Source organism: Acanthopagrus latus, chromosome 20 (genome assembly GCF_904848185.1).
Source record: "Acanthopagrus latus isolate v.2019 chromosome 20, fAcaLat1.1, whole genome shotgun sequence".
Taxonomy (NCBI): domain Eukaryota; kingdom Metazoa; phylum Chordata; class Actinopteri; order Spariformes; family Sparidae; genus Acanthopagrus; species Acanthopagrus latus.
In genome coordinates, this window is record NC_051058.1 from 14,687,662 (window position 1) to 14,715,597 (window position 27,936).

Consider the following 27,936-nt stretch of genomic DNA (forward strand, 5'->3'; position numbering starts at 1 on the left):
ATAGCAAACTCGCCTGTGTCGAAGCGGGAGGGGCTCCGACAGAGCGGCACCCAGCTTGTCCAATCAGACGCCGCAGAACTCGCCTTCTCGTTCGCCGATTGGCCGAAGGGTGGACACCGTTGGTGACGTTTAAGCTCTCACTTCGGTAGGGAGTTTTGTACGTTGATGGTTTCACAGGGGTAGTTGTAGTCTTCACACCGGAGGGTGAAACTGTCCTGGAAGAGGGGCGCTATCGGGATTGTTTCAGGGCTTTTGTAGCGGGAGTTTGGGGAGAAAGCTGCCTCGGGTGGTAGGAGATTTGCTTCTTTTTCTCTCGGATAGTGCTCTAAAGTTGCCACCATGCCGGTTTTCCACACGAAAACGATAGAAAGTATCCTGGAGCCGGTGGCTCAGCAGATATCCCATCTGGTGATAATGCACGAAGAAGGTGAAGTTGACGGGAAAGCCATTCCAGATCTGTCGGCGCCGGTGGCTGCCGTGCAGGCTGCTGTTAGCAACCTGGTCCGGGTGAGTAACTTCCCTCCCGTCCTAAGACTGTACCTGGTAAAAGTCTGCCTTAACTCGGCGGCTGCTGTGGGCTACCTGTCGCTCTTTGTCCCACACAGTCCGCTCTCGTTTTAACTTACACGGGCGTCGAAACACAACACTTTGGCGGCTTTGGCTAGCTCTGCTTTATGTGTTTAACAGACGAGACCATTAATGCAGGTTAGCAAAGTTAACTTGAAGTTGTTTGACTTGGGGCAAAGGGCAGTGACGCCCTTTTCCCCTTGAAAAATATGTCCTGCCTCCTCCTGTAGCTGACTGCCATATCTTGACGTAGGCACTGCTGCTGGTATGAATGAGCCAGGTAACGTTACTGGAGTGATCACCTTTTTATTTAACCCAGTTCATTTAAAAAAAAGAAAAGAACACTTACACTTGTTGTCCCTGAAAATGACTGTGGGTTTGAATATGAATCTGTGTGTTGTGTGTCAGGATCCTCAGTTCACTGAAACATGTAGTAGGTGGGGCAGCTCAGTGTCCCACATGTCATTTGAAACCAAAACTTTCAAACAGATCAATGTACTACTACTACACTACCGCACAGGAGAGGTGGAAAGGGAGGCTGGAGAAATTATTGATCACTGAGTCATTGATATTAAAAGTAAGCTATCAATGCTTTGCCATCATGATGAAATTGAGTCAAGATAGGACTAGGAAGCACCATCAAACCTCCACCAAGGCTGCACAGTTGTGTGCAAAATTGTTGACATGGCCTTCTGTAAGCCATCAGATTCTCTGACCTGATTAGCGTTGTCACCTACATTACATTCTCCGAAAACACTCTCACTGTCACATACTGTATTTCAGTTGATAGCTGTGATGGCAGAAATGGTTAGTCAGCAGTGTATATTGTCGGTCTGTCTAGGTAAAGAAGGGCTGCAAGAAATCATCTGCTGATTATTTTCACAATCAGTCGATGAACTATTCTAGTCTATATAATAATTATAATAATTTCTTGTTTTATCCAACCAAAGCAAACAGTCTAAAACCTGAAATCAAGATCAGGAACTTGGAAAAGGCTGGAATCAACAAATGTCTGACATTTGTGAGTTAAAAATGACTTTAATGGTTTATAACATAGATACTGGTATTTGATTCTCCTCTGACTGAGTAATTTACTCATTGTCATATCCATTGTATGTTCACTAGCTGAATGGTCAGAGATTCTAGGAAACACAGTATCCGGATCCAAAGTAAATGTAGTGTAATCACTTGTTCTCTGACCTATGGCCTGGAACGAAGGACCACAAAATTCGACCAAAATTAGAACCTGCCTTCCTAACAAACAAGCATACTGGACTAAAAATATATCCTTCCTGGTATAGATACAGTGTCTGTAATTTTGACTCACTCTTGACGCACTGTGACAAACGTTCATACATCCTCATATCCAGTTTGCGCTCCTGATGTTTTTCTTCCCACACCGAGCAATTAAAATGTCTTTGGAGCTTCTAATTTTGCTTCCCCAGACGGTCTCACGAATACATTAAACACGTTCACCTCTTGACTAGATGCAGCTGTGGTTTCAAGTATATTTAGAGTCAAAAAACAGACGTCACCGCAGTGGTGTTCCTCAGAACTCCATCATAACTGTCATGGCAATAAGTGGGGAAATGACAGTGTTTCGTTTCCTCAAATTTAAGCCTTATACTCACCAATACATGGAGGTTTCCTAGAAAGGAAAGAAGGATCTGTGAGGGGGATGTCAGATATTGCGGCTTGTAATGTGAAGAAGCGATAAAGACTAAATTAGGCAGACCTGGACAGACTCGGTTCCTGTGTGATGTTTTCTCTGTCAGCCTGGTCAGGCACAGAGCCCCCGACAGTTGCTGGGCGATACATTTGGACAATTGCTCTGGCGTCTCCTGTCAGCAAAGGAATTCTTCATTTGAAGGGATTGCCCACCATTGGCCCGCAGTTTATTTAGTAGGTTTTATGGTCCGTGACCATTGAAAGCTAGTTGACTTCCTTCAGTGCGGTTGTTTTTCCTCAATGCCCACTCTCAAACTATAGGTCTGGACCCCATTGTGTGCGTAATTGTCTACGTCTACAAGACTTCCTTCCTCTGAGCTGCGTTACAGAGAGGTGCTTAGATGGTGTGTAATATTTTTCTTTGACATCATACTTTGAAAGAAAACTCTCGGACGGATCTTATTATAGTAATACCTTTGAAAACTGTTATAAATAAAACGTTTGACCACAACCTGTTGTAATAATTCTTTACCCAGTCATGTTTCTGGTTTTGTCATCCGTTGGAGATATGAATAGTAAAGAGAGTGAGAAAGTTGTTTAAGGGTCATTGAAGATGCACAGACTTGCTTTTGCTCCGAAGGAATTCTGATGATAGGAATATTAAGCAAACACTTTTGCACACCCCATTTTGCTACGTGTATGCAAAGTATGCTCACTAAAAAGTTTCTCTACTAGATATTTTTGATTAATAAAAAAGGGTTTTTTGCAAGGATGAAGCCATCGAGAAGTAAATGTCAACTCTGCTGAAGTTTGGCCTCCTTTATTTGTATGTCAGATTGTTTGTATTAATATGTCAGAGATGGATGCCTGTCAGCCTTGTTTTATTATTCCCCAACCCCAAAGAGGCCACGAAAGTAATGAACTCAGCTTTAAATACAGAAATATGACATTGTTACAGGTTAATAAAACATTAATGGAGCGCTTGTCAGCATTTCCTGACGCACAAACTGTCCTGTGCACTCTCAGCTAGCTTGGGGGTGAGATAATCCAGCCTTTCTGGACATTTTGAATTGTGATCAGATGTTTCCAACAGTGGCATGAATGAATGAACAGGCCTGTAATTATTTCCAGTTGCTGTAGCAACATTACAACATGGACACTGTTATGATTTCATTGAAGTTAAGGATCAGATGTAATTTCTTCTGGTTTCAATCCCACTAGTCCCATGAGTCATACACTGCAAAGTCCAAATGAGAAAATAAACACGCTGTGCAGCTCTTATCGTTGACTTCTTTGTCACTGATGAAACTGAATACTGCCCATGCGAGTTTTCACAATTTTGATTGCAGCATTTGCAATATTTGCACGAATTGTAAGACACCCAGTTGAAGTGGTTCTGTCAAACAAAGTAAACATCTAACTGGAGGGTAAATTACTGTCATGAAAGGATCATCCTTGCAAGGGAAAAGGATGAGGCTGTCTGTAGTGTTTCTGTAGACATTCTCAGGGCGGGGCTGTGTCAGAGAGAAGCGATTTACCTCATTGTCTGTGTTGCCCAGAAAACCACATGTTGCGCAGACTTCCTCCATCCTGAATTCTGTTCCAAATCTTTTGAGCCAGAAGTTAAACACAGTTAATCAAGGTGGATTTTGGATGACAAATGGTTGTTCCTTTCTAGTGACATATTATAATGTTTGTTTCTGGTTACTTTCCAATGCCAGACAAAAAAAAAATGGAAGATGCTTTTTAGGATGCTCTTTGTCTGTCTGAAGAGTTTCGGTGCGCTCACTGTGACAAATGTGTAGCCCATTAAATTATTATTTTGAAAGGGCCTAATCTTATTATTCTAGATGCTTGGAGATAAAAGTGCAGCCCCTGTAAACTGCCCCAGTATTTTAATCGTAGCATTCTGGGTCAAATATGTCCACTCTAAGTGAGACCCCTCACTGGTGATCAGCATCTCTGACTTAAGTGTTTCCTGATTGAAGTGATGAGCTGGACCACAATTAAAGATGAATGTGGGGAATGTGAAGAATTCCCAGCAAGCAGGAATGCGTCCCTGCTCCGAGGGGGGTTGAGCTGATTCTGAAATGTTGAGCATGATCATCAATTTAGAAAGTTCCCTTCAAAAAAAAAACCTGTGTTTATTAGAGCCTGACCTATATTAGATTTTTGAAGCCAATTGCAATATCGAAATTTCTTGCAACAATGCCTAAAATGTGGTTAGCAAACAAACTTTTTAAATTGAGACAGTTTAACAATGAACTTTATTTTTCCGAAATTACATCATTGCACTGGGGGCTTTAATATATAAAGTTATCCCATGCATCTTCTTCTGCATTATAGCCTCTAAACAGGAAACTATCATTTGGAAAGTATCAGAAAATATTGCCAATACCGACACATGGCCAAATATTTTGTCCAGTAATGAAGCTTGAGATTGTTGAATCTATTTTCTTACAGGATGTGGCTAGTCATAGACGATGACTGTGTGTAATGCTCTGTGTGGACAGTTCAGCACTTGTGCAATAAACAAGCCCTGTGGTTATTGCATGAATAGCTCGTGCAACAGTATCATAAAGTAAGAGAAATAACTACCTTCACAGCAAGGCTCAACCAACTCCATTGTTAGCCCTTTAATGTGAGGCAGCTCTAATGTTTTGGTTCACTCTGGTTTTGTCTCATATCTGTCTGGTTTTAGGTTTCAACTTTCAAGCGAAATAAAGTGCTTGACTCATTATGAAACTGTTGCATCTAAAACATTCAGAGCAAAGATGTCTGTACGGTCTACATCACAGCTTAAGAGGTACAGGACTGTTTTTAATGTATATCAAATTATTCTGAGCGTTTACATATTTTCTTGCTAGGGTAAATGGAAGAGCAACATGCTTCTCTGTGTCAGCACTCATTCTTTTGAGTTGACTACACAGGCCCTTTTTATGTCGGGCCTGTTACTTCATTATTTTTATAGCTCCTTTTTATAGGCATGGGATAAGGAAAAGAATGCCAGTGATGTACGGTCCTGGAGGGGATTAAGTTGTAAGTGCAAGTCTTCCTGTTTGCATGGATAACAAGACTCACATGAGTTGTAGATATGCTTCTGAGTGCAGATCACTCTGTCAGTCTTTGGATAACACACTTCTTACATCTTCTGCAATGTAACTGAGATTCCAAAATACCACTGTGCTTTGTGTTATGGTACCAAAGAAGAGCAAATACTGGACGTTGGGTTCAACTGTAGTCTATCTGAAACATTTCCAACACATTTGACTTGTTCTAGAGAAAACTTCTGCAATACAGTCTTGGTGTCCTCCGCTTCTCAAACGTTAAGAGAAATAAAGCAGGTACATCAAGTGGACATTTTCAAATAGCTTAATAAGCTACTTACATCAGTATTTAATTAGCTCTTGAACAGTCATTTCAAACACCTACTTCATGAATCCTTTACAGATGGGAAACAAATGTATTGTGTTCGTTAACGAAAGTGCTTGAAGGCATACAAAAGAAAATGCTTCCTATTACCTGGTGCTCCTGCTTCCTGCAATTTATCAAGGGAAATCATTTCATGCTGCAAAGCTTTTCACTCTGTGATCTTGGCAAACATACAACGATCACAGTCTGAAATGTTTGTGAAGTCTGTAGTGAAAAGAGATCATCTAGTCTTGAGAAAATGCAGTGTTGTGATATGGGCTCAAACTGCACCTGTAGTCTATTTTTTGTCGTCATTCGGATAGAAATTTGTCAGAATAGGAGGACACGGAGGAGTGTTGAATTGATGAGGAAACGCAGGAAGCCAAGTCAGGAAGACCCGGCAGCTGTCGGCCCCTCTCAGGAACAGGAGTGCGAGCCAGGGAAGGGAAACCCCTCTCCCTCGGCAATTGTGGCTGTAGACCATTACAAAGGATACAGTGGAGTAGGGCTGTCACTTTTTCCAAAATAACTGAGTTTAAGTCATGATTGAGAACAACAGCTAGCCTGATGCGCCAGATAGTTTGTTCCACAAATCCATCTGGAAAGAAGCCACAAGAAACTATTTGGAATAGGACAGGCACTTTCAAAAAATACTTGGAAGGTGATCGCATGATCCATCTGTCTGTCACCGTCTGTCATGGAGTTCAAAGCTTCGACCAATCAGATCACTAGTCGAGCCAGTTTGTGAATCAAGCTCTTTCTCTTCTTTCAATGAATTAAACTCGCCAGTTCTGATGTAATTGATGCTAGCAGCATCTATGCTAACCTCTTAAGGAGCTCACATAGCAGCTGCATTTTTGTATCTCTTTGGACTTTTGGAGCAGAAAACGGGTTAATATGGTCCACACAATGTGCACCTACACTCATTAGAAAATTGGCAGTACCAACTTGAGGTAGACCAATTACCTGGCTGATTATCAGATCCGACATTCAGCATTTTGCTGATGAAATACATTTTTGTAAAATCTGTCGGTTCTTGATCAAACCATGAACATTTGCCACCCTTTTTTAATGATTGTTTGAATATTTAGAATACAAATGATTGTCCCATAATGCACTGAAAGCTTTAGTTTAATTAAAAGCAGCCCATAGATTTGTGGTTTATTGAAACACCTGACTGGATTCCTGGTTTTGATGTTGTCATTTCCTAACCCACCCTACCCCAACAAAAGGAATGTCTTCTTTTGCAGTCCTTGTTCTGGTAGAAAATGACCAAGTCTTGTGTTATATCAACTCACCCTCCTGCATCTTTAGACAGGGATTCACACTGATGACTGCCCCTCCCTAGTAACACTGTACAGCTGCTAAGCTCCTGTAACATGATATAGATAGTGTGATATACACTATGTGGTTGTACGGCCTGTTTTGCCATGACCAAGCAGGCCATTTGATTTGTGACTTTCATCGCCTTGGACACCCCATATGTCTTCCTGAACCAAACTGATAAATCATGTTGGATGGCAGATGTACCGTCAAGGCATTGACCTTCAGTGCAGCCTCTCTGCTGACCCTCTGAGTCATTATTAGTCAAAAGTCATTTGATATCTCAGATCACAGTACTTGCTGGTTCTGAGACTATTGATCAAGGGTAGCTAATGGAGTGCTGCGCCATCAATTTGGGAGAGCATGTCTCATCAGATTGCAGTCCAGAGTCACTCAGAGCGGGAATCAGTGTCTGAGTTGCACTTTGAAGAACTAGACCTGCAGAATAACATAAGGTTTATTTGTAGGACATTGCTAAGGGCAGCGGTGACGCAGTTTGCCAGAATTTTGCCATCATAGATCTTAGTGGTCGCCATGACTAACGCAGCATTGTGCTAAAACTACCCAACATGTGAAAGGCCGGCTGTGTCTTGGCAGTCTTGAGGCTTTCAGAGTGGCCTTTCTTCTGCCGGCAGAGCGATGGGCTGCTGTCAACAAAGCTGAGTCTGTTCTAAAGGAGCGGCCACTTTATCAAGCTACTTCACAACACAGGGTTTCCACACAGTGCTCTTGGATGGTAAAAGGGAGTGCCAGTATTTCCACTCCAGACATGAATGGTAAATGAGACTGTCAGGCCACTAGTGTGGTATGTGACAGCCTGGAAGAGGATGACACTGAATCAGTGAAAGGTTTTAAAAAGAAGCTGGAAGTGAACCTTCCTTTAAGTGGTGTGCAAGAATCTATTTAAGGAACAGGATATTTGTGTTGTGGTTAGGCCTGTGGGTCTCGGCTCTGATTTAAGAATGAGTTTACACTGGACGGATGCAAATTAAAGCAAAATAATTGTGCATTGACTATAGCTGCAAGGATTCATTGATTCAAAGATCAAATTAAACCAACTATTTTTTTGATAGTTGGTTAATCATTTCAGTCATTTCTTAAGGAAAAATGTCAAACAGCTCTTGGTTCCAGCTTCTTACTTCTTGCTTCTTAAATTTGATTTCTTTATTATTTCCATATTCTTTGGCGAAGAAATGACAGTAAAATTAGTCTGAATTATGAAGTCTGATTAATGTTAGTTATTGAATAGTCTTTGGTTTTTGGACCCTTGATTGGACAAAAGAAGCAATTTGAAGATGTGATTCTGGAGTCTTGGGACAACAGTTGGACATTTTCTCTACCCTCTTTGCTTCATAGTAAACTATTAATCTTTTCAACCAAAGAAAAAGGCCACTAGATGAATCAATGATTTAAATAATCTCAAGTTACAGCCTTAATGTCAAGTTTGGTCAGTGTTGGCATCATAAGAATGTGATCCAATATTTGGACGGAGGCTCAAAATAGCGAGGAAGGCCAGGCATCATGAACTGCTTGACAACAACAGTTATGAACTTGGGTCAGCGTGCTATTCTTGCATTGAATTGTTTGGATCGCTGTATGACTGCAGACTGTTTTTGAACTTCAGACAGCAGGACGTGGCTCCGCAGGGAGCAGGAAAAGGAAGACGACCTGTTGAATCCAGTACTGAGAGCCTCAGCTCTGCTTTGTTTCACTCTTGCATGATGCTTTGGGGAGAAAATGACTCAGCACTCGTTAAACTCAGCTTTTGGCCTCCACATTGTTGGCCAATAGTGTAGTCATTCTTCTCCAGTTTGTTCAGTTTAGGTCATGTCTAAACTTGACTTGATCTCATATAAATCTTGGTTGCGTGTTGACAATGCTGTGCTCAGATTACTCGAGTTAGCGTGTCAGACAGATCTGCAGTTCACTATCTTTGGGAAAAGTCAGAGTGGTGTGGTATTTTATGTAGGGCTGCATATTTTTTTGGAGATTTGTGATCAAAATCTAAATCAATGAGGCTCCTATTTATTAATAACAGTGAAATGTGTGACAATACAACATTTAGATGAACTAGTGCTGCAGAGATGTCTTTGCCTACAAATCTTGTTCACCAAATGTAAGAAAATTCTTGTGTCTTTTGTAAAGACCCCAACAAATGTCACATAATCGTGATTTTGATAGTTAATTCAGTAAAAAATAAAAAATGTGACACAATAGATGATCATTCCAACCTATCATGAATCATATCCCAGACGCAATATTGCAATGTAGTTTTGTATGTAACTAATGTTTAATGTAGCTTCTACTTTACATGTCCTCAACGAAATCTGCACAGACAAGCTACCTCAAAAAGCTCCCTGAAGACACACACAAACTGCAAATTGGTTGAAAGTATTGGCACCACTCTTCACTCCTATATCAGAAGTCACAATGCTGGGGAGTGGTATTTCTTTCTTAGAGGAGGTTACTGTGTTCTGCAGTGTTGGCAAGGTTGTAAGGTCTTTGCGTTAACTTCCAGCCCCCTCAGTCCTGTTTACTACCCTGTCAGTGCCCTATATCCCTGGTCTGCAGCCCTGCTACCCTTTAGCTGAACAGGACAGAATAGCTTTAGTGGTTGCTGTTGGCTTTTGTTCAGAGCCACTCATTGGCTGACTGTCAGGGTGGTATATGTACACTGCCACTTTGCTCTGAGATGGGCAGCCACTGCTAAGCTCCCATTTTAGTTTGGCGCAACCTTTGGCCCTAATTTATAACCCCTCAGTTACTCAAGAGTCCCTCTGGTCCGTTGAAAAGAGAGTGAGGAGATGTATGTCTGCTCTGCTCCATTACGCCTCCACGTCAACCACCTGGAATAGCTCTGCTACTGCCTGCAGTCGGACACGTTGACAAACTCTCTTAGAGTGCTCACCACAGCATCAAGAATACATCCCAGATGTGCAAAAAATAGAAGAATTTAACTTTTTTGAATATGTTTTCCAGTCGCACTGCATGATTATGCTATGATAAACCATCTAATTGTTTAGTCTCTAAAATATCTTTAACACTTCCATAACAATGTCATCACAATTCCTAAAGCCTGGGGTAACCTCCTTTTTAGAGGTTTTTTAGTTTCAGTCCTCATTTCCACTTTGTTTTGGATATGATCTGTTTCCTAAAATGGATATCAATTAAACCTTGGCTAATTCATAACCTGTCACTTTGCAAAATTATGCAGCAAAGTTCAGCACAGTGTAACATCTTGAAAATATTATATATTGCTGAATAATGTGTGTGACAGTGAGGTAATCCCCAATCTCATGAACATTTGTTATAATAATAGTAATGTAAAATATGAAATAAAAGGTTTAATATCTCCCTAAAGGGCAGGGATACAGCTCATTTAACCCAGTCAGCATGATCTGTGTCCTGGTATGAACGCCTGTGATCTCTCACCCATGGCAGCTCAACGTGGGTGAGTTGTGTCTCCCTACAGAGCTGAGGTCATGATGGGGGAGGTGAGTCATTTTGGCATTTGAGGGAGAGGAGGCGTTCAGCTGCTCTGCACATTATAACTGTGCTGAGGCCTGGCGCCCCCCCAGCAGCTGCCTCTGTGAAATGATGGTCCGCTGGACAAGTAACAGGGCATCATTCTGAAAAACTGCATGATTAAAGACAAAAATCCCGTAGGGGGAAAGTTGTGAGTTTTTACTCAGGCATATGACATGCTATTGATGTATAAAATGAGAGCTCAAGTTGCATTAAAGCTCGGGGAATTGGATATCATTGAGGCAGCACAACTGTGGCAATCCTGTGAAACTTTGTGCCAGAGCTGAAAGTGTTGACTGATACAAAATCCTCATGACTGATGAACTAGTCATCAGGGCTTTGGCTGAGGTGAGGGTGTTTCCTGTCTCCACAGGAGATTTTTTCACCACCCTTGGTGCCTTTTCTCTTGCTTTTGAAATATGATATAGTTGCTAATTGGCATGTCATGTATAAAGAAACAATAAGTAGCACATATTCTGTTTTTCTTTTCTTTTTAAAAAAAATTAAATTAAGTTGATCCATTACTTTCACAATGCAATGTTGGGGTTGTGTTGTAACCCAGTAGTTTACAGTGTCCCTACAGAATTGCCACATTCATAATTCATGACAGAGACTCCAATATGAAAAAATATAATGGATGAGATGGTGGCAAAGAACTTCAACAAATCCATTTGTGTTTTTTTTTACATGCTAGAGTGCATTATCACGATTATACCATGGCCACAAAAAAGGAAGATGTCAAGAGAAGCTCATGATTAAATTAGAATCAGAAGATCCAGTGTGAAGTTTTTGCGCCGTTACTGCAGTTAAATCTGTTGCGCTGATTAAGAACAAAAGTTAGGCTGTTTGAGTGGTAGCTGACACTGCCTAACCAACCAGAAACAAGTATTTCCTGTACTAGTATTTAACAGTAATTCTTAAACTTTTTCTTCAGTGCTGTCAGCAGAAAATGGATTGACTTGGGCATGATCTTAGATTAATGTAAAAGCCTCACTCAAGGACATATGTCAACAATCAAACTAATGATATCATTTAATAGTGTAGTTGACTGAAAGCAGCACGTCATGCTGGATGTTTTGGTTGCACAGTAATCACAATGTCCTGCAGTCAATTCAAGACAACAAAATGCATCAAAGAATAATCATATTTATCTAAAACCTTTTACAGTAACCACTACTAAGGGATCCTGTATGGTGGCTCAGTTTTAGGCGTTCAATCCAACCTCTTTTCACATGTTTTCAACATGTTCACCCAAATCACCTGCTACAGTTTCCGCCTCCGTTCCTCCCACGACTGTTGTGCAAAAGTTGTATAAAAGTGATTGTTCAGCATCTGTTATGACGTTGTAATGGACCATTCACATGCTCAGGGTGCGACTGTTGTGCGTCAGTGATACATAACCTCTTTATTTCCATCATATTTTTATTGACTTTCACTCATGAAGTTTGTTTGTTTTCCAGGTTGGGAAGGACACTGTACAAACCACAGAGGACCAGATCATGAAAAGGGACATGCCACCAGCTTTTATCAAGTAAGTGCAGAGGGATTTCTCTGCAGAACATTTTCCACCCTCTCAGATGTATTTGGATGACATGCTTCTCTCGCTGCAGTATCTGGAACCCACTAGCCTCTCTTTGGCTCTCCTTCTCTCTTTATCTGTTACAGTTAATGGCTGGTTCTGCCCAAGCAAAGGTCAGACATGGCATGTTAAGTGCCTCAGAATCTTGCCCTGGTGTAACATAGATACTTTTTTTTGCACATGGAGACGTTCCTTTACCCTTCAGGAGAAAGGGCCACAAACTCATACATGATCTCATGTATAAAAGCCACTGACTGCTGCTGCTGCTTCATGTTCATCTTAAAACATAAAACACACACAAAAAAAATCTTCCTTTTGATGTGGAAAAAGAGCCATGTGCGTGTATATTTAATCAAAGTATTTGTTTATCTCACTCACTCCACATCAGATAAATCATTAACCCGTGCCCAGCTGCTTTCTGTTTGTATCACATTCCTTTACCGATCATTATTACGAGACACTACAGTCGAGGGAGGGAGAGGCAGGACCCGGGAGCCCCCCCAAGGTCAGGGATGAAACGCATTGGCAGGCGCAGGTCATCGGGCTCAACACATTTGGCGCCTCGAAGTCACATCGTCACCCTGTCGTCATCCATCAGCACATGGGCTGGAATGCGTCGTCTCCACTAAATATAGTGTCTGACGGGGTCCGGTTAATGCATGGTTGTTTTTCGCTGGTGCACGCTGAAGGACACTGCTGGCTAGCTCTGCAAAGACACACACACACACTCATGTCAGCCTTGATGTCATGCACATACATTAGCCTTTATCCTGCAGGAGACTTGCTCCCTCAGAAGAATGGAAAGTGACCTCCTCTTGTTTGGCCCCTTTGCAGCGCCTTAAAATGTGGAAAACGGCACTAATGATTCTTGTTACTGCGGCAAGATTTGGACAGTATACTGTGGGAACTAGTACATGTGTCGGCCTTTGGCTTGTTGCCTGTTTCTATGTGCAGTATGGCTGTTATGACACCATGCAGGTGGCATGTACAATGCTGAATCAAAGGAGCAAGCCTGCGGGTTTGTGCTGCTCACTGCAGTTCACTGAGTGCATCACACCAAGAGAGCAACTATCAATCATTTACATTTCTGTGGAAACAGGGGTTAAATTGGGCCAGAGCCAGAGAGCCTGTGAGAACAAGTTGCTTTTGTGCTCATGCTGCAGATGCAGAGTAAGTCCAAGTCAAGTCACTTTCAATTATAGGGACAAAATGACAAATCAGAAAAGTACCTTCATAAGGCTTTACAATCTGACATCACATGATGTCCTCTCTCCTTCGTACCTCAACCATTAGAAGAGTTAAACAGTTTCATTTTTTTAATAGCCCACAGCTTCCACAACTTCCTTCACCCGCATCCAACTTGCTCAAGAATTCCCTGAAAAATGAAATAGCAAGTCCATTAATTTTAATTTGTTCGGCTTTTTGGCAAATAATCTTCACTTAGATATGTCTCAGTAGATTTCTTCTCACAAAATGAGACTGAAAGCCAACTACTGTTTCCAAGGTCAAGCATAAACCTTCAGGCCCGATTTATCAGGCTGTTTCCTAGTCTCTCTTCTGGGTAGCGACAGTACCACAACACATACAGTTTACTTCCTTTTATGTTTTTCTAAGTAAAAAAATGTACTTAAAAAGCTAAAAGACATTTCTTCAATAGGACCAAATATTGTTCTTATTCTGTAAATGTCTGTCTATGTCTGTATAAATTACTTACCAAAAAACGGAGTTAACATATATAACAGTGTATTCATGCATGCTGCGCTGCAGCTTGTTTTAGACAGTATTGGTTAACACACAGGCTGCTAATCGCACAAAAACATTTTGCGGCACAGGAAGGAAACTACTGATTATAGTTTGAACTCCCTGTTTTCAGTTCACTCTTCTTATGTTACATCCTTTCTGTGTTGCTTTAGATCATCACTTAGAATACATTTAAGTTATTTCAATCCCTAAACTAAATATAATCTCTATATATAATATAACATAAATATAACATAGTATAAATACATGAAGAAATGTACTGTTAGGCTTTGATTTAAGGTGTAAAGGAACCGATTTCTAATTCTCAGTTTAACTTTTACAATGTATGGAATGTGTCATAAACATATTTAATCTGGGATTTCGACTCCATCCACTCATTTAAGTTCTGCTTCAAAGATGATAAAAAGAATACAAGAAGAGGAAAAAAGGAACAGAGTCGTGCTTGGACATCAGCTGCTGTGTGTTATGGCTAGCTGTATTCAAAGCTTCCATCTGTTTTTGCTGTAGGCAATTTGCTCCCTCCATGTGTAATGTCCATCTGGCTTGTTAAGAGCTTCCTATCATCAGCATGACTTGTTCTGATGATTTCCTCTTTTTTTTGTTTACCGGTCTTCAAATCAATCGTCTTCTGCTTTCCACAGAGTGGAGAATGCATGCACTAAGCTGGTGCAGGCTGCGTCCATGCTGAAAGCCGACCCGTACTCGGTTCCTGCTCGCGATTACCTCATCGACGGCTCCAGGGGCATCCTCTCCGGGACCTCTGACCTCCTCCTGACCTTTGATGAAGCCGAGGTACTTTATTTTGTTTGACTCATCAGTTTACCAGCATAAGTTTGTTTTAGATACAGTGTCTTCAGTTTTAAAGGTTTAATGTCTGTGTGATGGATTTCTACATTCGGCAGGATGTGGTGTTGACCCTAACTCCAGAAACACAGATTTAAACATGGTTTATTTTGCTGCCTCTTGTGCTCTACAGTTCTCCTGGTGCATCTGCTTAGCTTTCTTTATCTTTTTTTTTTTTTTTTTTATCTGGACTGACCCTGATGTTTACAGATGATGTAACAGATGAGTGGAAATGCGTCAATACGACATCACATCCTCTGCACTTGGCTGGATATAAACATAAATGAAAGCAGGATGCAGACCTGGTGATAAGCTGATAGATAGATACCAAGCCAGGAATTATGGCCCCTGCACAGAGGTGAACTGTTCCAACAAGGAACCAAATATGTCCTGAACAAGGCTGCCAGAGTACACTAGAGTGGAGCTTGAGCATGCAAAAATAAATTGCGACACACTAGATTGCAGTAATGCATATTTAGCATAGAAAATGTATGTATATTTGGACTTGATTTCAACTTTAATTCAAGTTAAGTAAAATGCTTATTTTTGTATATACATAAATGCATTTACAGTAAAGATTGCTGCCCAACTTTCTCTGATGATAACGTTTATTTTTTTACTGTAAAATATCCTGCATCATTTTGATAAACAAATTTGGATGGTTATGTGCTTCCTTTTTTGTTTAAAAAATAAAAGCCAGAAAAGAAACCAGGAAAACACGACACTCACACCATGCAGTTGATATATGGCATCATTTCATGAAAACAATATAATGTCTGTATATTGCAGAAACCCATTTAAACTCACATGTTGTCAACAGATTTTAATTTGTCTAAAAAAATGGTGTCATCTGCCTCAAAACTCCAGCATTGGTAAGGCTGTGAAAGATAATGTGTATGGTAGCAAGTTGTAGGTCTAGTCCGAAATTCTTGAACAAAACACTTGTAGTCAACAGAAGGTGAGAAATGGACAAAACATGGATATAATACCTTGTAATTGAGTTAAAGGTTGCACCATTGATTTTCACTGAGCAGAAGCTGAGCTGAAAGGGCTTTTTAAAGAACACTTGGGCATCGCAGACGCCTGCTGCCACAGGTCTGGTTTGCCCTTGGGTGCTGTAATGCCTATAAAGAAGACGGAAAGGTAGATAAATATACCACACATGTCTGTGGAACTCTTACACAAGCTCTTCCTAAATCTTGAACCAGGCAGCGCTATCATATATCAGGCCCATCGCTCTGTTCCTCTCTGGGACGGAGAGAATGAAAAAAAGTTGCAGATCAGCTCTCTGGTAGCAGACATCAGGCTGTCTGCAGCAGTCAGCAGGAGTCATCAGTCAGCACTGCCATCATGTTTTCCAGTGCAGCTCAGGCATCGCTCTGTATAACAGTTCACATGAAGCTGGAGTGAAGCAGGACAAAGAGGCTGGAATGTCAGTGTGCAGCATTATCAGAGTGTAATTAGAGAGAATGGGAATGGGAAGAGGGAGGGCTGTGTTTGCATAATCACTCATTCTCTGGGAATGCTGCATCATTGTTTTCCACTTAGCTTTTGTTGTTGTTTTATCTCGTCATCATCACAGGTCCGCAAAATAATCCGTGTGTGCAAAGGCATCCTGGAGTACCTGACGGTGGCGGAGGTGGTGGAGTCTATGGAGGACTTGATCACGTACACAAAGAACCTGGGACCAGGTCAGTCTGCTGATGCGGTTAGGGCAAGGTCACGTTGTTGAATTCTTGACTTGACAGTATGTCAGAGAGTTGCTGTCAGTGTTGACAGCTTTTGCTGGAGTGAGCATTTTGTTTTTGCTATGTTGTTTTTTGTTTGTTGTTTTGAAGGTATAGCTCAAAATTTCTACTTTATCTGGCAAAAGACACTTTTTTTTATCTTTAATGTATCATAATGAAGTAGATGTTGATGTTGCACACGTTTAATGGCTATAAAATAATGACCCCATCAGTGTTTACATTGGTTTCCTATAAACTATTCACTGTACAATTTTGTCTGCCATGGAGCACAAAATCTCCCAGGAAAATTATTTTATGTATCAATTATTCCTTCATTATCAAATTTTTAAGGATGTTCATGTTTTCAGATCACGACTTTCCACATAATGATATAAATCTGTGGGAGTATTTTGAAATATCGTCACGCCAGTCTGTCTTTCAGTTCCTGAAAGTAGAGTGCAACTGCACCAGAGCAGTCCTAGTTGATGATCACATCTCATGCTGAATCTATAATCCTAATGTGACAATTATCCAGCCCTGTTATTGATTCTATGAAAGACTGTTTGGATCCCCATAAACCCAAATTTGGAACGTTGTGGAGACGTGAGGAAATGCTTGCAAGCAAAACAGCAAGCAGTATAAGCAATAATGCAGGGTAGCTCAAAGTTGTACATGATTACAAAAAAAAAGTACATGATTATAAAATTGCTTTAACGTCATGATTAACAGATGGTTAAAAACATTTACAGTTGACTGAAACATCATTTAAGATAAGGCCTTTGTTACTTTTACTGTATTACAATTACAGCACTGAACTATTACTTTTTTAAAATACCACTCAAAGACTTTCATTTAAGTCACTGTACTCTGTTCCTTTCCACCTTTTTTTTTTATTTGCCTGTATCCAGGAATGACAAAGATGGCAAAGATGATAGATGAGCGACAGCAGGAGCTGACACACCAGGAGCACCGCGTGATGTTGGTCAACTCCATGAACACAGTCAAAGAGCTGCTGCCCATCCTCATCTCAGGTAATCACACACTTCTTCGTGAAGAGCCTCTTTATTGTTTTATGCTTTGGTCCATTTCTTCATTACTCAGTTTTCCACACAGTTATATTTTATCTCAATATTTTTGAGCTACAATATCGTGATGTTTATTGTGAGTTCTGTTCCGTCGTTCAGGAATCAAAATCTTTGTGACAACCAAGACGTCTGGCAGCCACGGCGTGGAAGAGGCCCTGAAGAACCGCAACTTCACTTTCGAGAAGATGAGTGCAGAGATCAACGAGATCATCAGAGTGCTGCAGCTTACATCCTGGGACGAGGATGCGTGGGCCAACAAGGTACGTGCAATAAATTATACAAGCCGAAATCACATGCACACGCCTTTTTTATGAATATGCTCGAGCAACAGGAGACTGCTTTGCTCTTGGAGTGTTTACACTTTCTTTTATGGATCACAGCTGGAAGCGGTATCTGTACGAGCATAGATTGAATTTTGTCGCGCCTCACTGTGTTCTCACTCACTCCCAGAATGCCTTTGGCAGGAGGCCGCAGACCATGGAGACATTATACAGTGATGTTATTTTTTTTGTAACAAGGCATGCACTTTGTCTCATCAGGATGACTTTATTTCAAGGTGTGAAAAATGCTTTTGCTGTATCTCCACCTTACAAACAGTGTTTAAAGAAGGAATGCTTGAACTTTCTCTCTGTCTCTATGTAGCCGGTTCAATCTTTTGGCTTCTTTTTATGTAATATCTCCGCTGCGCTGCACGTTCTGCTTCTATTTCCTGTGCCACTTCTTTTTCTTTTGGTGACACTTTTTTCCTGTTGGTATGTCCAGTTCAACATTTGTATTTATGTCGTTCTTCCTTTCTTTTTTACCGTTTCTTTCTCCCTTCACCCCCTGTAGAAGGTAAGCCCTCACCACTCTCGCCCCTTGGTTGTGCAGCAGCATGTCTGACAGATGTGTGCGCTGTCTGCTTTGTGGTGGTGCCATAGTGTGCTTATCAGTAGTGAGGCAGTTCTGAGGTTAAGCTGCAGACTACTATTAGAGTGTATTAGCAGTTGAAACATTTTTGTACTGCTAATGGAATGGTGTTTACTGAGTATGTGTGTTTACTGTAAACAGGTTGAATTTCTGATATGCTGACGATTTTTCTATGGATTTGTTTTGCTTCATGACATTGTATCAGCATCTATGTGTCTTCCTCCTATGTCATTTTAGCCTCACCATTTGCATGTCCTTAACCCGTCTTGATTATTGATTGACCTGACTCATGCAGTATCGATGCGGCTGTCATTATTGAGATTTCTCTCAGCATTCACCTGACAACTTGAACAGCCATAGGAGGAGAGCACATAGAAAACCTGATCTGGATTTTTGTTGTATGAATGTTTTTTTTTTCTACTCCATGAACACTAAACATGCCTTTCACTTCCCATGTTCCCCATTACTAATGCCATGAACTACACCTAGTCTAATCTCTAAGTAATACCAATGTGTGTTTGATTACAGGCTCTGGCGAATGTGTGTTTGACAGGATCGTTGCACTCGTATCAAATACAGTCTTTCATGTTACTTCACTCGCTTGTTCGCTAACGCACACAGGTGGTTAGTGACAGAACAGCAGCTGCACATGTTTGAACAGTACACTAATACACCCACACGGCTCGGGTGACATCACTTCACACCTTTGTACTTCCTGTTTCTTTCTTTGTTACTTCTTTTTTTAAAATCCCTTCCCTTGTGCACTCACTGTTGCGAACACAAACATGCCTGTTGCTTTTTTTCATTTTGACAATAAGATTATTGTGAATGACTCAGACATATTTTGTGATGAATATCTTTGAAACAAGCAGCAGAATTCAGAACTCTTGCTGAACTCTGGTGGAGATTTAGACAACATTATGAAGGATAGTTACTTGGGTTTTCTCTTTTCATATCTTAAAAGAATAAGCTAATTTCACTGCTCATTCATCCGCTCTTGTTCTCCTGCTTTGCTACATGTCCGACAGGACTCTGCTTTGTTCTGCAGACTCTTGACAATGAGGGCGCTCATTGTCGAGTTAGCCGCTGTCGGACAGATTGTTTGTATTTCCATCCGCTCTGATTGAGATACAATGGAGTGTCGTTTGGCTTTTACAACCTGACACGCTCATTTTTGATCATGTGAAAGGATGATGGAAACAGCATGTGATACATGGTTTGTGCCTGACTGATGTTAGAGATGCTGCACATGAACTTTTCAGTGTGTGTCTTGAATAAGTAAACCATGTGACTTGCCTGCTCCAAGCTCAGTTTCAATGAGTCATCATGACCTTATTTTTAAATATGAATATATTTATTTAACAACATGCTTTAAAAAGGCGGTTATCATTAATCATAAATAGTTTTTCTTTTACCTGTAGTAGTATTTTTCCATTTTGATTGTTTTGGTGCAAGTTAACGAATTTTTGAGATATCAGCTGCAGAGATTTCTACCTTCTCTTGAATAAATTAAAAACAGAAGACCTTGGCATGTTTTGCTCAGTGTGAATGTGATGAACTGTCCCTTTTACTCTTGTTCATACAGTGTACACTATTTATGGTAGATAAGCAGGTTATGATTTGTAGAGAAACATTCATACATGGAATGGCTGATCGAGTCTCTTCTTAGTTTTCTTTGGTTGCATTGATTCCCTTCTAAGTTATTCATTATTCTGTCGTTCGATCCCAAAGGACACAGAGGCCATGAAGAGGGCTCTGGGACTTATCGACTCAAAAATGGCCCAGGCTAAGAACTGGCTGAGGGATCCGAATGCTCAGCCAGGTAATAAACTTCTACATGCTCCTTCTTTTATTTGTTCGTTCTGTCGCAATCATGTCCTCAGACCAACAATCTCATTGTGTCTGCTGACATAATTGATGCGCTGACTTTGTGCTGTGTGTTTTCAGGGGACGCAGGCGAGCAGGCTATCCGCCAGATCCTCGATGAAGCTGGGAAAGTGGGTGAGCTGTGTGCTGGGAAGGAGCGCAGAGACATCCTGGGCACAGCCAAGACGCTGGGCCAGATGACTGACCAGGTGTCTGAGATGAGGGCCAGGTAGCCATAAAAACACATCTTTGTTTCTGGGTCCCAGTTACAGCAAGATAACTCCCCTCATATCTCACCCAGCCCATGCCTCTTTTATGAGCGGATCTTGTGTTCTGTTACTGTGTGTTTCCTTGATTCTATAACCAAATCTTCATTAGTTATATGAACAGTATTAATAAATGTTTCTTTATTTCTGTTGTTTCATTTTCCGCCCTTAAAGTGTAGGCAGCGTATGGCAGTAAGCATATTGGAGGGGATTATAGCGTGTAAGAGTGGAAGTGATATTCATCTGACATGAAATCTGATCACAAGGGACACTGAGTCACGCTAGATTAAAAGCAGCTGTCTGGTATTAATCCATAATCTACTTTAACCCCTGGTTGATATACTCGTCTGAATGCTGAGAGATGCCTCTGAGCCTCGTCTGGAAATTGGGGCATTAAGTTAGGAAGTACTATTTTTAAAACAGGAAGACCGTAAGGCTTAAAGTTTTCAGTCAACAAAAAAAGAAGTGTGCATGTGTGGCCTTTTTGAAGGCACAGCGATGCTGCAGTTTATGGAATCCATGTGTTTTCCCTTCTGTCCACTCCAGAGGTCAGGGCGCTTCCCCAGCTGCCATGCAGAAGGCACAGCAGGTTTCCCAGGGGCTCGATGTGCTAACCGGCAAGGTGGAAAATGCTGCTAGGAAACTGGAGGCCATGACTAACTCGAAGCAGGCTATCGCCAAAAGAATCGATGCTGCACAGGTGAGTCATTAACTACAGTTGCCTTTCAAAAACATGGATTCAGCTCACTACATGCAGGTGATTGAGTGTTTTTTTTGTGCGGTTCTACCCCCGCAGAACTGGCTGGCAGACCCAAACAGCGGCCCAGAGGGAGAGGAGAACATCAAGGCCCTGCTCACCGAGGCCAGAAAGATCGCAGACATGTGTGAGGACCCTAAAGAAAGAGAGGACATCATGCGCTCTCTTGGAGAGATTGCTGCGATGACTGCGAAGCTGTCAGATCTCAGAAGACAGTGAGTTATTGACTGTTGGAAATGTTGCATCAGTGCTGAGCTTGTGTTTTTTTTTTTTTTTTTTTTTTTAGTCAGAGCCCCGACTTCCTTTCCCTGGGTCCCTACTGATCTAAATCAAATTGCATCTGTTTACCAGTGTTGCTGGTGTTTGTGTTTTTACATATACAGGAAAATTTGAGAAATCAGCGTTGAGTAATGTTTATCAAATTCTCTTCCTAAATTTAAAACATGCACACATGATTATTCTTCATGTCAGAGCAGATTTGGTGCTACAATTCAGCTGGAGCTGTTCTCATTCCTCTTTGTAAAAGTTGACTGCAGTATCGATTTTGTACTTCAACAAGAATAGTACAAAACCCCCAATTTTACTTCATTTTAAGGTGAACTACTCCTGATTTGGACTAAGCTTGGCAGTGTGGAAGTGCTGTTAGTCAAACTATTTGCTCTCTAACTCAAGCTGGCCATTTAGAGGCCTCATGTCTTCATAATAAAACACAACCACAGACATTTTTGCTGTTTTAACTTCCTTATAGGGGTAAAGGTGACACTCCTGAGGCCAGAGCTTTGGCTAAACAGATCGCAACAGCTCTGCAAAATCTGCAGTCCAAGACCAACAAAGCTGTGGCAAACAGCAGGCCTGCAAAAGCAGCTGTGCACTTGGAGGGAAAGATCGAGCAGGCGCAGCGCTGGATCGACAATCCCACCATAGATGACAGCGGCGTGGGTGAGTCTGACTCCCATCCTCCCCAACTTCCTCCTCAGTCTATCTTTCTCTTACACTCCTTCACATTCTTTCCATTGCTCCTGTGGTTAAATTGCGGACCAGACACTTTGTGCACATTGCTTTCTACTGTACGCGCCATTCCACAACGCTCTCCCAACACTGTAATTAGTGTTTTGGCTCGTCTCCTCTCAAACCTGGACATCGTTTTACATGTTTACACTAGAGCTGCAGGCTGATTGGTTAACACGATATAATGGAGGCCATGCTTATAAAGAAAGAATATGAAATAATGCAGAAGACGCAATACTTGTCTTTCCCCTGTAGTTGATACAAGCACTCAGGTAAATACCAGAACTACTTTACATATAATGGGCAACTGTTTGCAGGAAGTTTGATACTGGCAGCTCATTATATAGTAAAGAAATGCTGAAATAATTGACAACGTCCTGATTTCACCTAAATACCTGGAGCTGTGGATGGCTTGTCAACTTGTACACAAGTTTATTAAAGCTGATGCTCTAGAAGACTATTGATAACAGACCATTAATCAGGGTTAGAATGTTGTTGTTTTTTGTGGATCTTTATTTTCTATGTGTGTGTGTTTTAGGTCAGGCAGCCATCCGCGGTCTGGTGGCAGAGGGCCGCAGGCTGGCCAACGCTCTGCCGGGCCCCTACAGGCAGGAGATGCTGGGTAAGTGCGAGCAGGTGGAGCAGCTCATGGCCCAGCTGGCTGACCTGGCCGCCCGTGGTGAAGGGGACTCCCCGCAGGCACGTGCCGTGGCTCAGCAGCTCCAGGAGGCTCTGAAAGTAAGACTTGTCACGTTCATTCTCATTCAGATCTGTAGCTTCACTGTGATAGATCAGGATTCAGTCACTGACACAGAGGAACAACCCCCTCTGCTGGTTAATGGTGGTGGAAGAAATGCAAGTAGTGTGCCCACAATGGAAACATTTTCTAATTAAGAATTGGTTAACAAGTATCAGTGGTATGATATGCAATTGTTATAAGTAAAAGTGCAGTACTCATCATGAAGAATGTACCCTATCAGCACTGAATTATTCAGATGGAACATATACAAAAAAAAAATTTTAATATGAGAAGTAACAGAAATGTCAGGGCTACGATTCTGTGATTTCATGTTTTCAGTTGAATTTAAACTCTGAAAGCTAAAGAATGAGGTCATTCTGAAACAAGTGGTTCCCAAATAGTCTGCATTGTGTAGATGCCACATTTTGAGTTTATGTCATTCAAACTGCAACTCAGCTCTAAATCTGCAAGTTGGTTAGGTAGTACAGTCATTCATTATAATCTAATGGAGTTGTGAATGTGTTATATTGTCAGGAAAACAAATAATTTCTCCAAAAATGAAAATGTAGAACAGTGATTTTTCCCTCTAAACTTCTCACGTTTTTCGTTTCAGTAAATATTCCACTGATCCAGTATCTAAATCCAAAAACTTATACCGTATTGATACTTCAACTTAAGTAAACGATCAGAATAATTTTTCCACCACTGTTAGTTGCAGCCCTCATTGTATTCTAATACTATATGTATTTTATCAAAGTGAAGCACTGACTGACACTTTTAAAAATGTGTTTGTCCTCCACCCAGGAACTGAAAGGAAAGATGCAAGAGGCGATGACTCAGGAGGTGTCTGACATCTTCAGTGACACCACCACTCCCATCAAGTTACTGGGAGTGGCTGCCACCGCCCCTCTGGACGCCCCCAACAGAGATGAGGTCAGTGCTACAGTCACCCTCCTCCTCACCGTGACCTCACTACACGAGCCTCCTTTAGTGGTGTTATATTTGCCAGCAGGGTGTCGTTTTATTTTCTAACAAGTCTTTTGGATAATTGTTTTATTTGATCATGTGTAGGTCTTTGACGAAAGGGCTGCCAACTTTGAGAACCACGCCAATAAGCTTGGCACCACAGCAGAGAAGGCTGCTGCTGTCGGCACTGCCAACAAGAGCACCGTGGAGGGAATCCAGGCCGCCGTCAAGTCAACGAGAGACTTAACACCACAAGTATGTCACGGTTTAGTGTTTATATCTGTTTCCGTTTGTGTCTGCCCTCCACTCCGCATCACGTGTCACAGAGCTTAAGTGTTTCTCACTTCTCGAGCCAAATCTGTAGCAGTTTTCAGTGGGCTGACAATTAATAGCTTGGAATGTTTTGTTTTTTTTTTTTTTTTATAGGTGGTATCTGCTGCTCGTATTCTGCTGAGAAACCCTGGCAACCAAGCTGCCTATGAACATTTTGAAACCATGAAGAATCAGTGGATTGACAATGTGGAGAAAATGACTGGTGAGATGTCTTTAAAGATGCTTTTAATTATCTCATCCAAACTATTACACTCCTTCCCGTATTAACATGTTCTGGATGTTTAGGTTTGGTGGATGAGGCCATCGATACCAAATCTCTGCTGGATGCTTCAGAGGAAGCGATCAAGAAGGACCTGGACAAGTGCCGCGTGGCCATGGCCAACCACCAGCCTCAGATGCTGGTCGCCGGCGCCACCAGCATCGCCCGCAGAGCCAACCGTATCCTCCTGGTGGCGAAGCGAGAAGTGGAGAACTCTGAGGATCCTAAATTTAGAGAGATGGTGAAGGCCGCTTCTGACGAACTGAGCCAGACAATTTCTCCCATGGTGATGGACGCTAAGGCGGTCGCTGGCAACATCCAGGATCCAAGTAAGCTGAAGTTGCGAAAGGATTTTAAGATCATGTGTTACGTGTTTTTGTAATCCTCTGATCATGAACGAATATTTTTTTTTTGTGATTACCAGGTCTTCAAAAGGGCTTTTTGGACTCAGGTTATAAGATTCTTGGTGCTGTGGCGAAGGTCAGGGAGGCATTCCAGCCTCAGGAGCCAGACTTCCCACCACCTCCTCCTGAACTGGATCAACTTAACGTAAGTCCTCAAATGAGCACAACTTTGAATTCGGCAAATTATCTGAAGCTATTTGGTTCAGCATCCAAAATGACTGCGAAGCCATAATTACTTTAATTTGTCCTTGTAGCTTAACGACGAGGCAGCACCACCCAAGCCTCCTCTTCCTGAGGGTGAGGTTCCTCCCCCAAGGCCTCCACCCCCAGAGGAGAAAGACGAGGAGTTCCCTGAGCAGAAGGCTGGTGATATGGTCAACGAGCCCATGATGGTGGCTGCCAGGCAGCTCCACGATGAAGCCCGCAAATGGTCCAGCAAAGTAAGCACACACTGAAAACACAGTATTGCACTTTTTACTTTGAAAATCCCACACTTTGATATTGATTGCATCCCTGTCGCACCTCTTAGGGCAACGACATCATTGGTGCTGCCAAACGAATGGCCTTGCTCATGGCCGAAATGTCTCGCCTGGTGCGTGGCGGAAGCGGAAACAAGCGCGCCCTCATCCAGTGCGCCAAGGACATCGCCAAGGCTTCTGATGAGGTCACACGGCTGGCCAAGGAGGTGGCCAAGCAGTGTACTGACAAGCGTATCCGGACCAACCTGCTCCAGGTCAGTTCGGCACTTAGTCATGATATCCACACTACTGATGATTAGTGATAAAAAAAATGTCATTGTGTTTAAGTCACCGTTATAGTTGGCAGTATTGATTTAGTATTTCCTATCTCATTTCAGGTATGCGAGCGCATTCCCACCATCAGCACTCAGCTTAAAATCCTGTCCACAGTCAAGGCCACCATGTTGGGTCGTACCAACATCAGTGAGGAGGAGTCAGAACAGGTGAGCAATCACCAATTATGTTCCTAAAATAGCCTTTGATAAAATGATTATTCCAGTCTCCCTCATCTTTACAATTTTTTTTCTTCCTTCAACAGGCTACTGAGATGTTGGTCCACAATGCCCAGAACCTGATGCAGTCTGTGAAGGAGACGGTCAGGGAGGCCGAGGCAGCTTCAATCAAGATCCGAACAGATGCGGGCTTCACCCTCCACTGGGTCAGAAAAACCCCCTGGTACCAGTAAGAGGAGGGCCGCTGCTCCTCTGCTTCATGCTGATTCCATCCAGCCATCCAGGAGGACATAGAATGGACAGATATTTCGTTTATCAGAGCTATGAAATCGGCGCCCTACACCCTAATGTGGGCAGAGTTTCTGTATTAGTCCCATGTCCTGTCTGTAACAGTTGCTGTTCTGGTAGAATGTAATGTTATGGGTTAGATTATTACTGGGAGGTTTTTTTTTTTCTAAAGTGTGTAAAAAATTTGTTTTTAAAGCTTATATTTTGACAAATCCCAGGAATATATATACGTTATGTTTTGATTAGAGGTTTCATGTAATGCAAGGTTGTTTTCTGGCCTCTTCTAGACACAAACATTAAGTTAAAAATTTGAATAACAAGATTTTTGTTGCGAGACATTTTTGTATCTTTGTACTGATAATTTTATTCTCACTATCAGTCATTTTTCGCCTCTTGCTAGGATAAGCACATGAACTCGAGGAGTTGTTACAAGTACAGTATAGGCCTACGCTCAGCACATGCAGAATATATTCAGTGGTATTATGCCTGTTTACACTATTCTTATTATCACAAGTGAAAGAGAAAAACACTGTTCATTGTTTCACATACTGTAAAGCAATTTTAGCGATCTTTATTTTCTTACAAGTTCTGCCAAAGATATTCTGCCATGAACTTTTTTGAAATAACGTTCTCCCTCTCTGGTTTGCAGTACATTTTTTGAGTGAGCTTTTTTTTTTTTTTTTTTTAGAGAAGCTTATTAAAAAAAAGTTTACTAAAATTTCTACCAGCAGCAGCTTAAGATGAAAAGGTCTTCACAAGCACGCATTCGACTGTATGGTATGTTTAACATTTCACATGTTGCATTGAGATTACATGTAAGAAACAGTCTTGTGTGAGGCCGAAGAGCCAAAAAAAACCAGATGATGCTGATTTTCACAGCGAGCTAACAAAAGCGCCATCGTCTTTAGAGAGAGGCTCGTCTTCACTGCTGTTTTTTCTTTTCTTAACTCTGCACACGGTTGTACCCGTGCACAAGCATTTTTTTGTGACATACGAATTGCACACTTCTCCTAGGTAGTCAAGGGAAATGATCAGAGTTTAGAGAAGTGTCATCTGCAGCTGGTAAAAAAAAAAAAAATCTCCATCGTCTCAACACTAAACAATAACTGGCCACTGTTTTTGTGGCAACTGTAGTTGATATTTCAAAAACGTCTGAAGACCATTGGCGTTAATGTGTCTTTTTAAGTAAATAATACCAACTGATGTGCCTTTTGCGAAAGACACTTTATTTGCAATTGATACAGCTTTTAATTTCTAGATGGATTTGTATCATTTGTACAAGGTGAGATTGTGTTGATATGTTCAAAATCACTAGGTGTACACGGTTCTTCGTTAAAGTAACATCCGCTTCATGACTTTTAACTTCCAGTCGGATTATGCTCTATGCAAACCTTGAGAAAGTTTGTTGTAAAACATGATAATTATGCAACTAGGTTGGGTTTTAAACAGGCCTTAACGACAATTTTTGCTGAGGCACTGTTCACAATTTTGTAATAAAGCATTTTATAACACTTCTGGGTGTGTTTTCTCTATAATTTCTGTTCCTTATTTGCTGACAAGTGCTTTGAATGTATTGTCAGGAAATCAAAACTCTTGTTTTATCATATATATATTTTTATTTGTTTCTTTAAGTCAGCAGTCATGTTAATGTCAAGGCTCATTTGGTTCGAGAAACAATATCT

At 41.4% G+C, this 27,936-nt stretch overlaps 1 protein-coding gene across 1 annotated transcript; it reads left to right on the forward strand.

Moving 5' to 3' along the window:
- Positions 1-138: 138 nt before the first annotated feature.
- Positions 139-27,769, forward strand: LOC119009853 (vinculin). The gene is made up of 21 exons (XM_037081543.1): positions 139-507; positions 11,955-12,025; positions 14,476-14,626; positions 16,260-16,368; positions 17,313-17,435; positions 17,589-17,749; positions 20,130-20,220; positions 20,346-20,493; positions 21,077-21,230; positions 21,327-21,502; positions 22,036-22,226; positions 22,834-23,033; positions 23,839-23,967; positions 24,106-24,255; positions 24,427-24,535; positions 24,619-24,921; positions 25,017-25,141; positions 25,251-25,436; positions 25,526-25,729; positions 25,853-25,957; positions 26,053-27,769. The coding sequence occupies exons 1-21, from the start codon at positions 340-342 to the stop codon at positions 26,197-26,199; spliced, it is 3,201 nt and encodes a 1,066-aa protein (XP_036937438.1). The 5' UTR covers positions 139-339; the 3' UTR covers positions 26,200-27,769.
- Positions 27,770-27,936: the final 167 nt, after the last annotated feature.

What these genes read in the sequence shown, in the direction of transcription:
- LOC119009853 (XM_037081543.1), top strand. Translation starts at nt 340, where the DNA reads ATGCCGGTTTTCCACACGAAAACGATAGAAAGTATCCTGGAGCCGGTG. An exon ending in TGACCTTTGATGAAGCCGAG is followed by an intron (nt 14,627 to 16,259) that starts GTACTTTATTTT and finishes TCATCATCACAG; the next exon opens with GTCCGCAAAATAATCCGTGT. An exon ending in CTGAACTGGATCAACTTAAC is followed by an intron (nt 25,142 to 25,250) that starts GTAAGTCCTCAA and finishes TTGTCCTTGTAG; the next exon opens with CTTAACGACGAGGCAGCACC.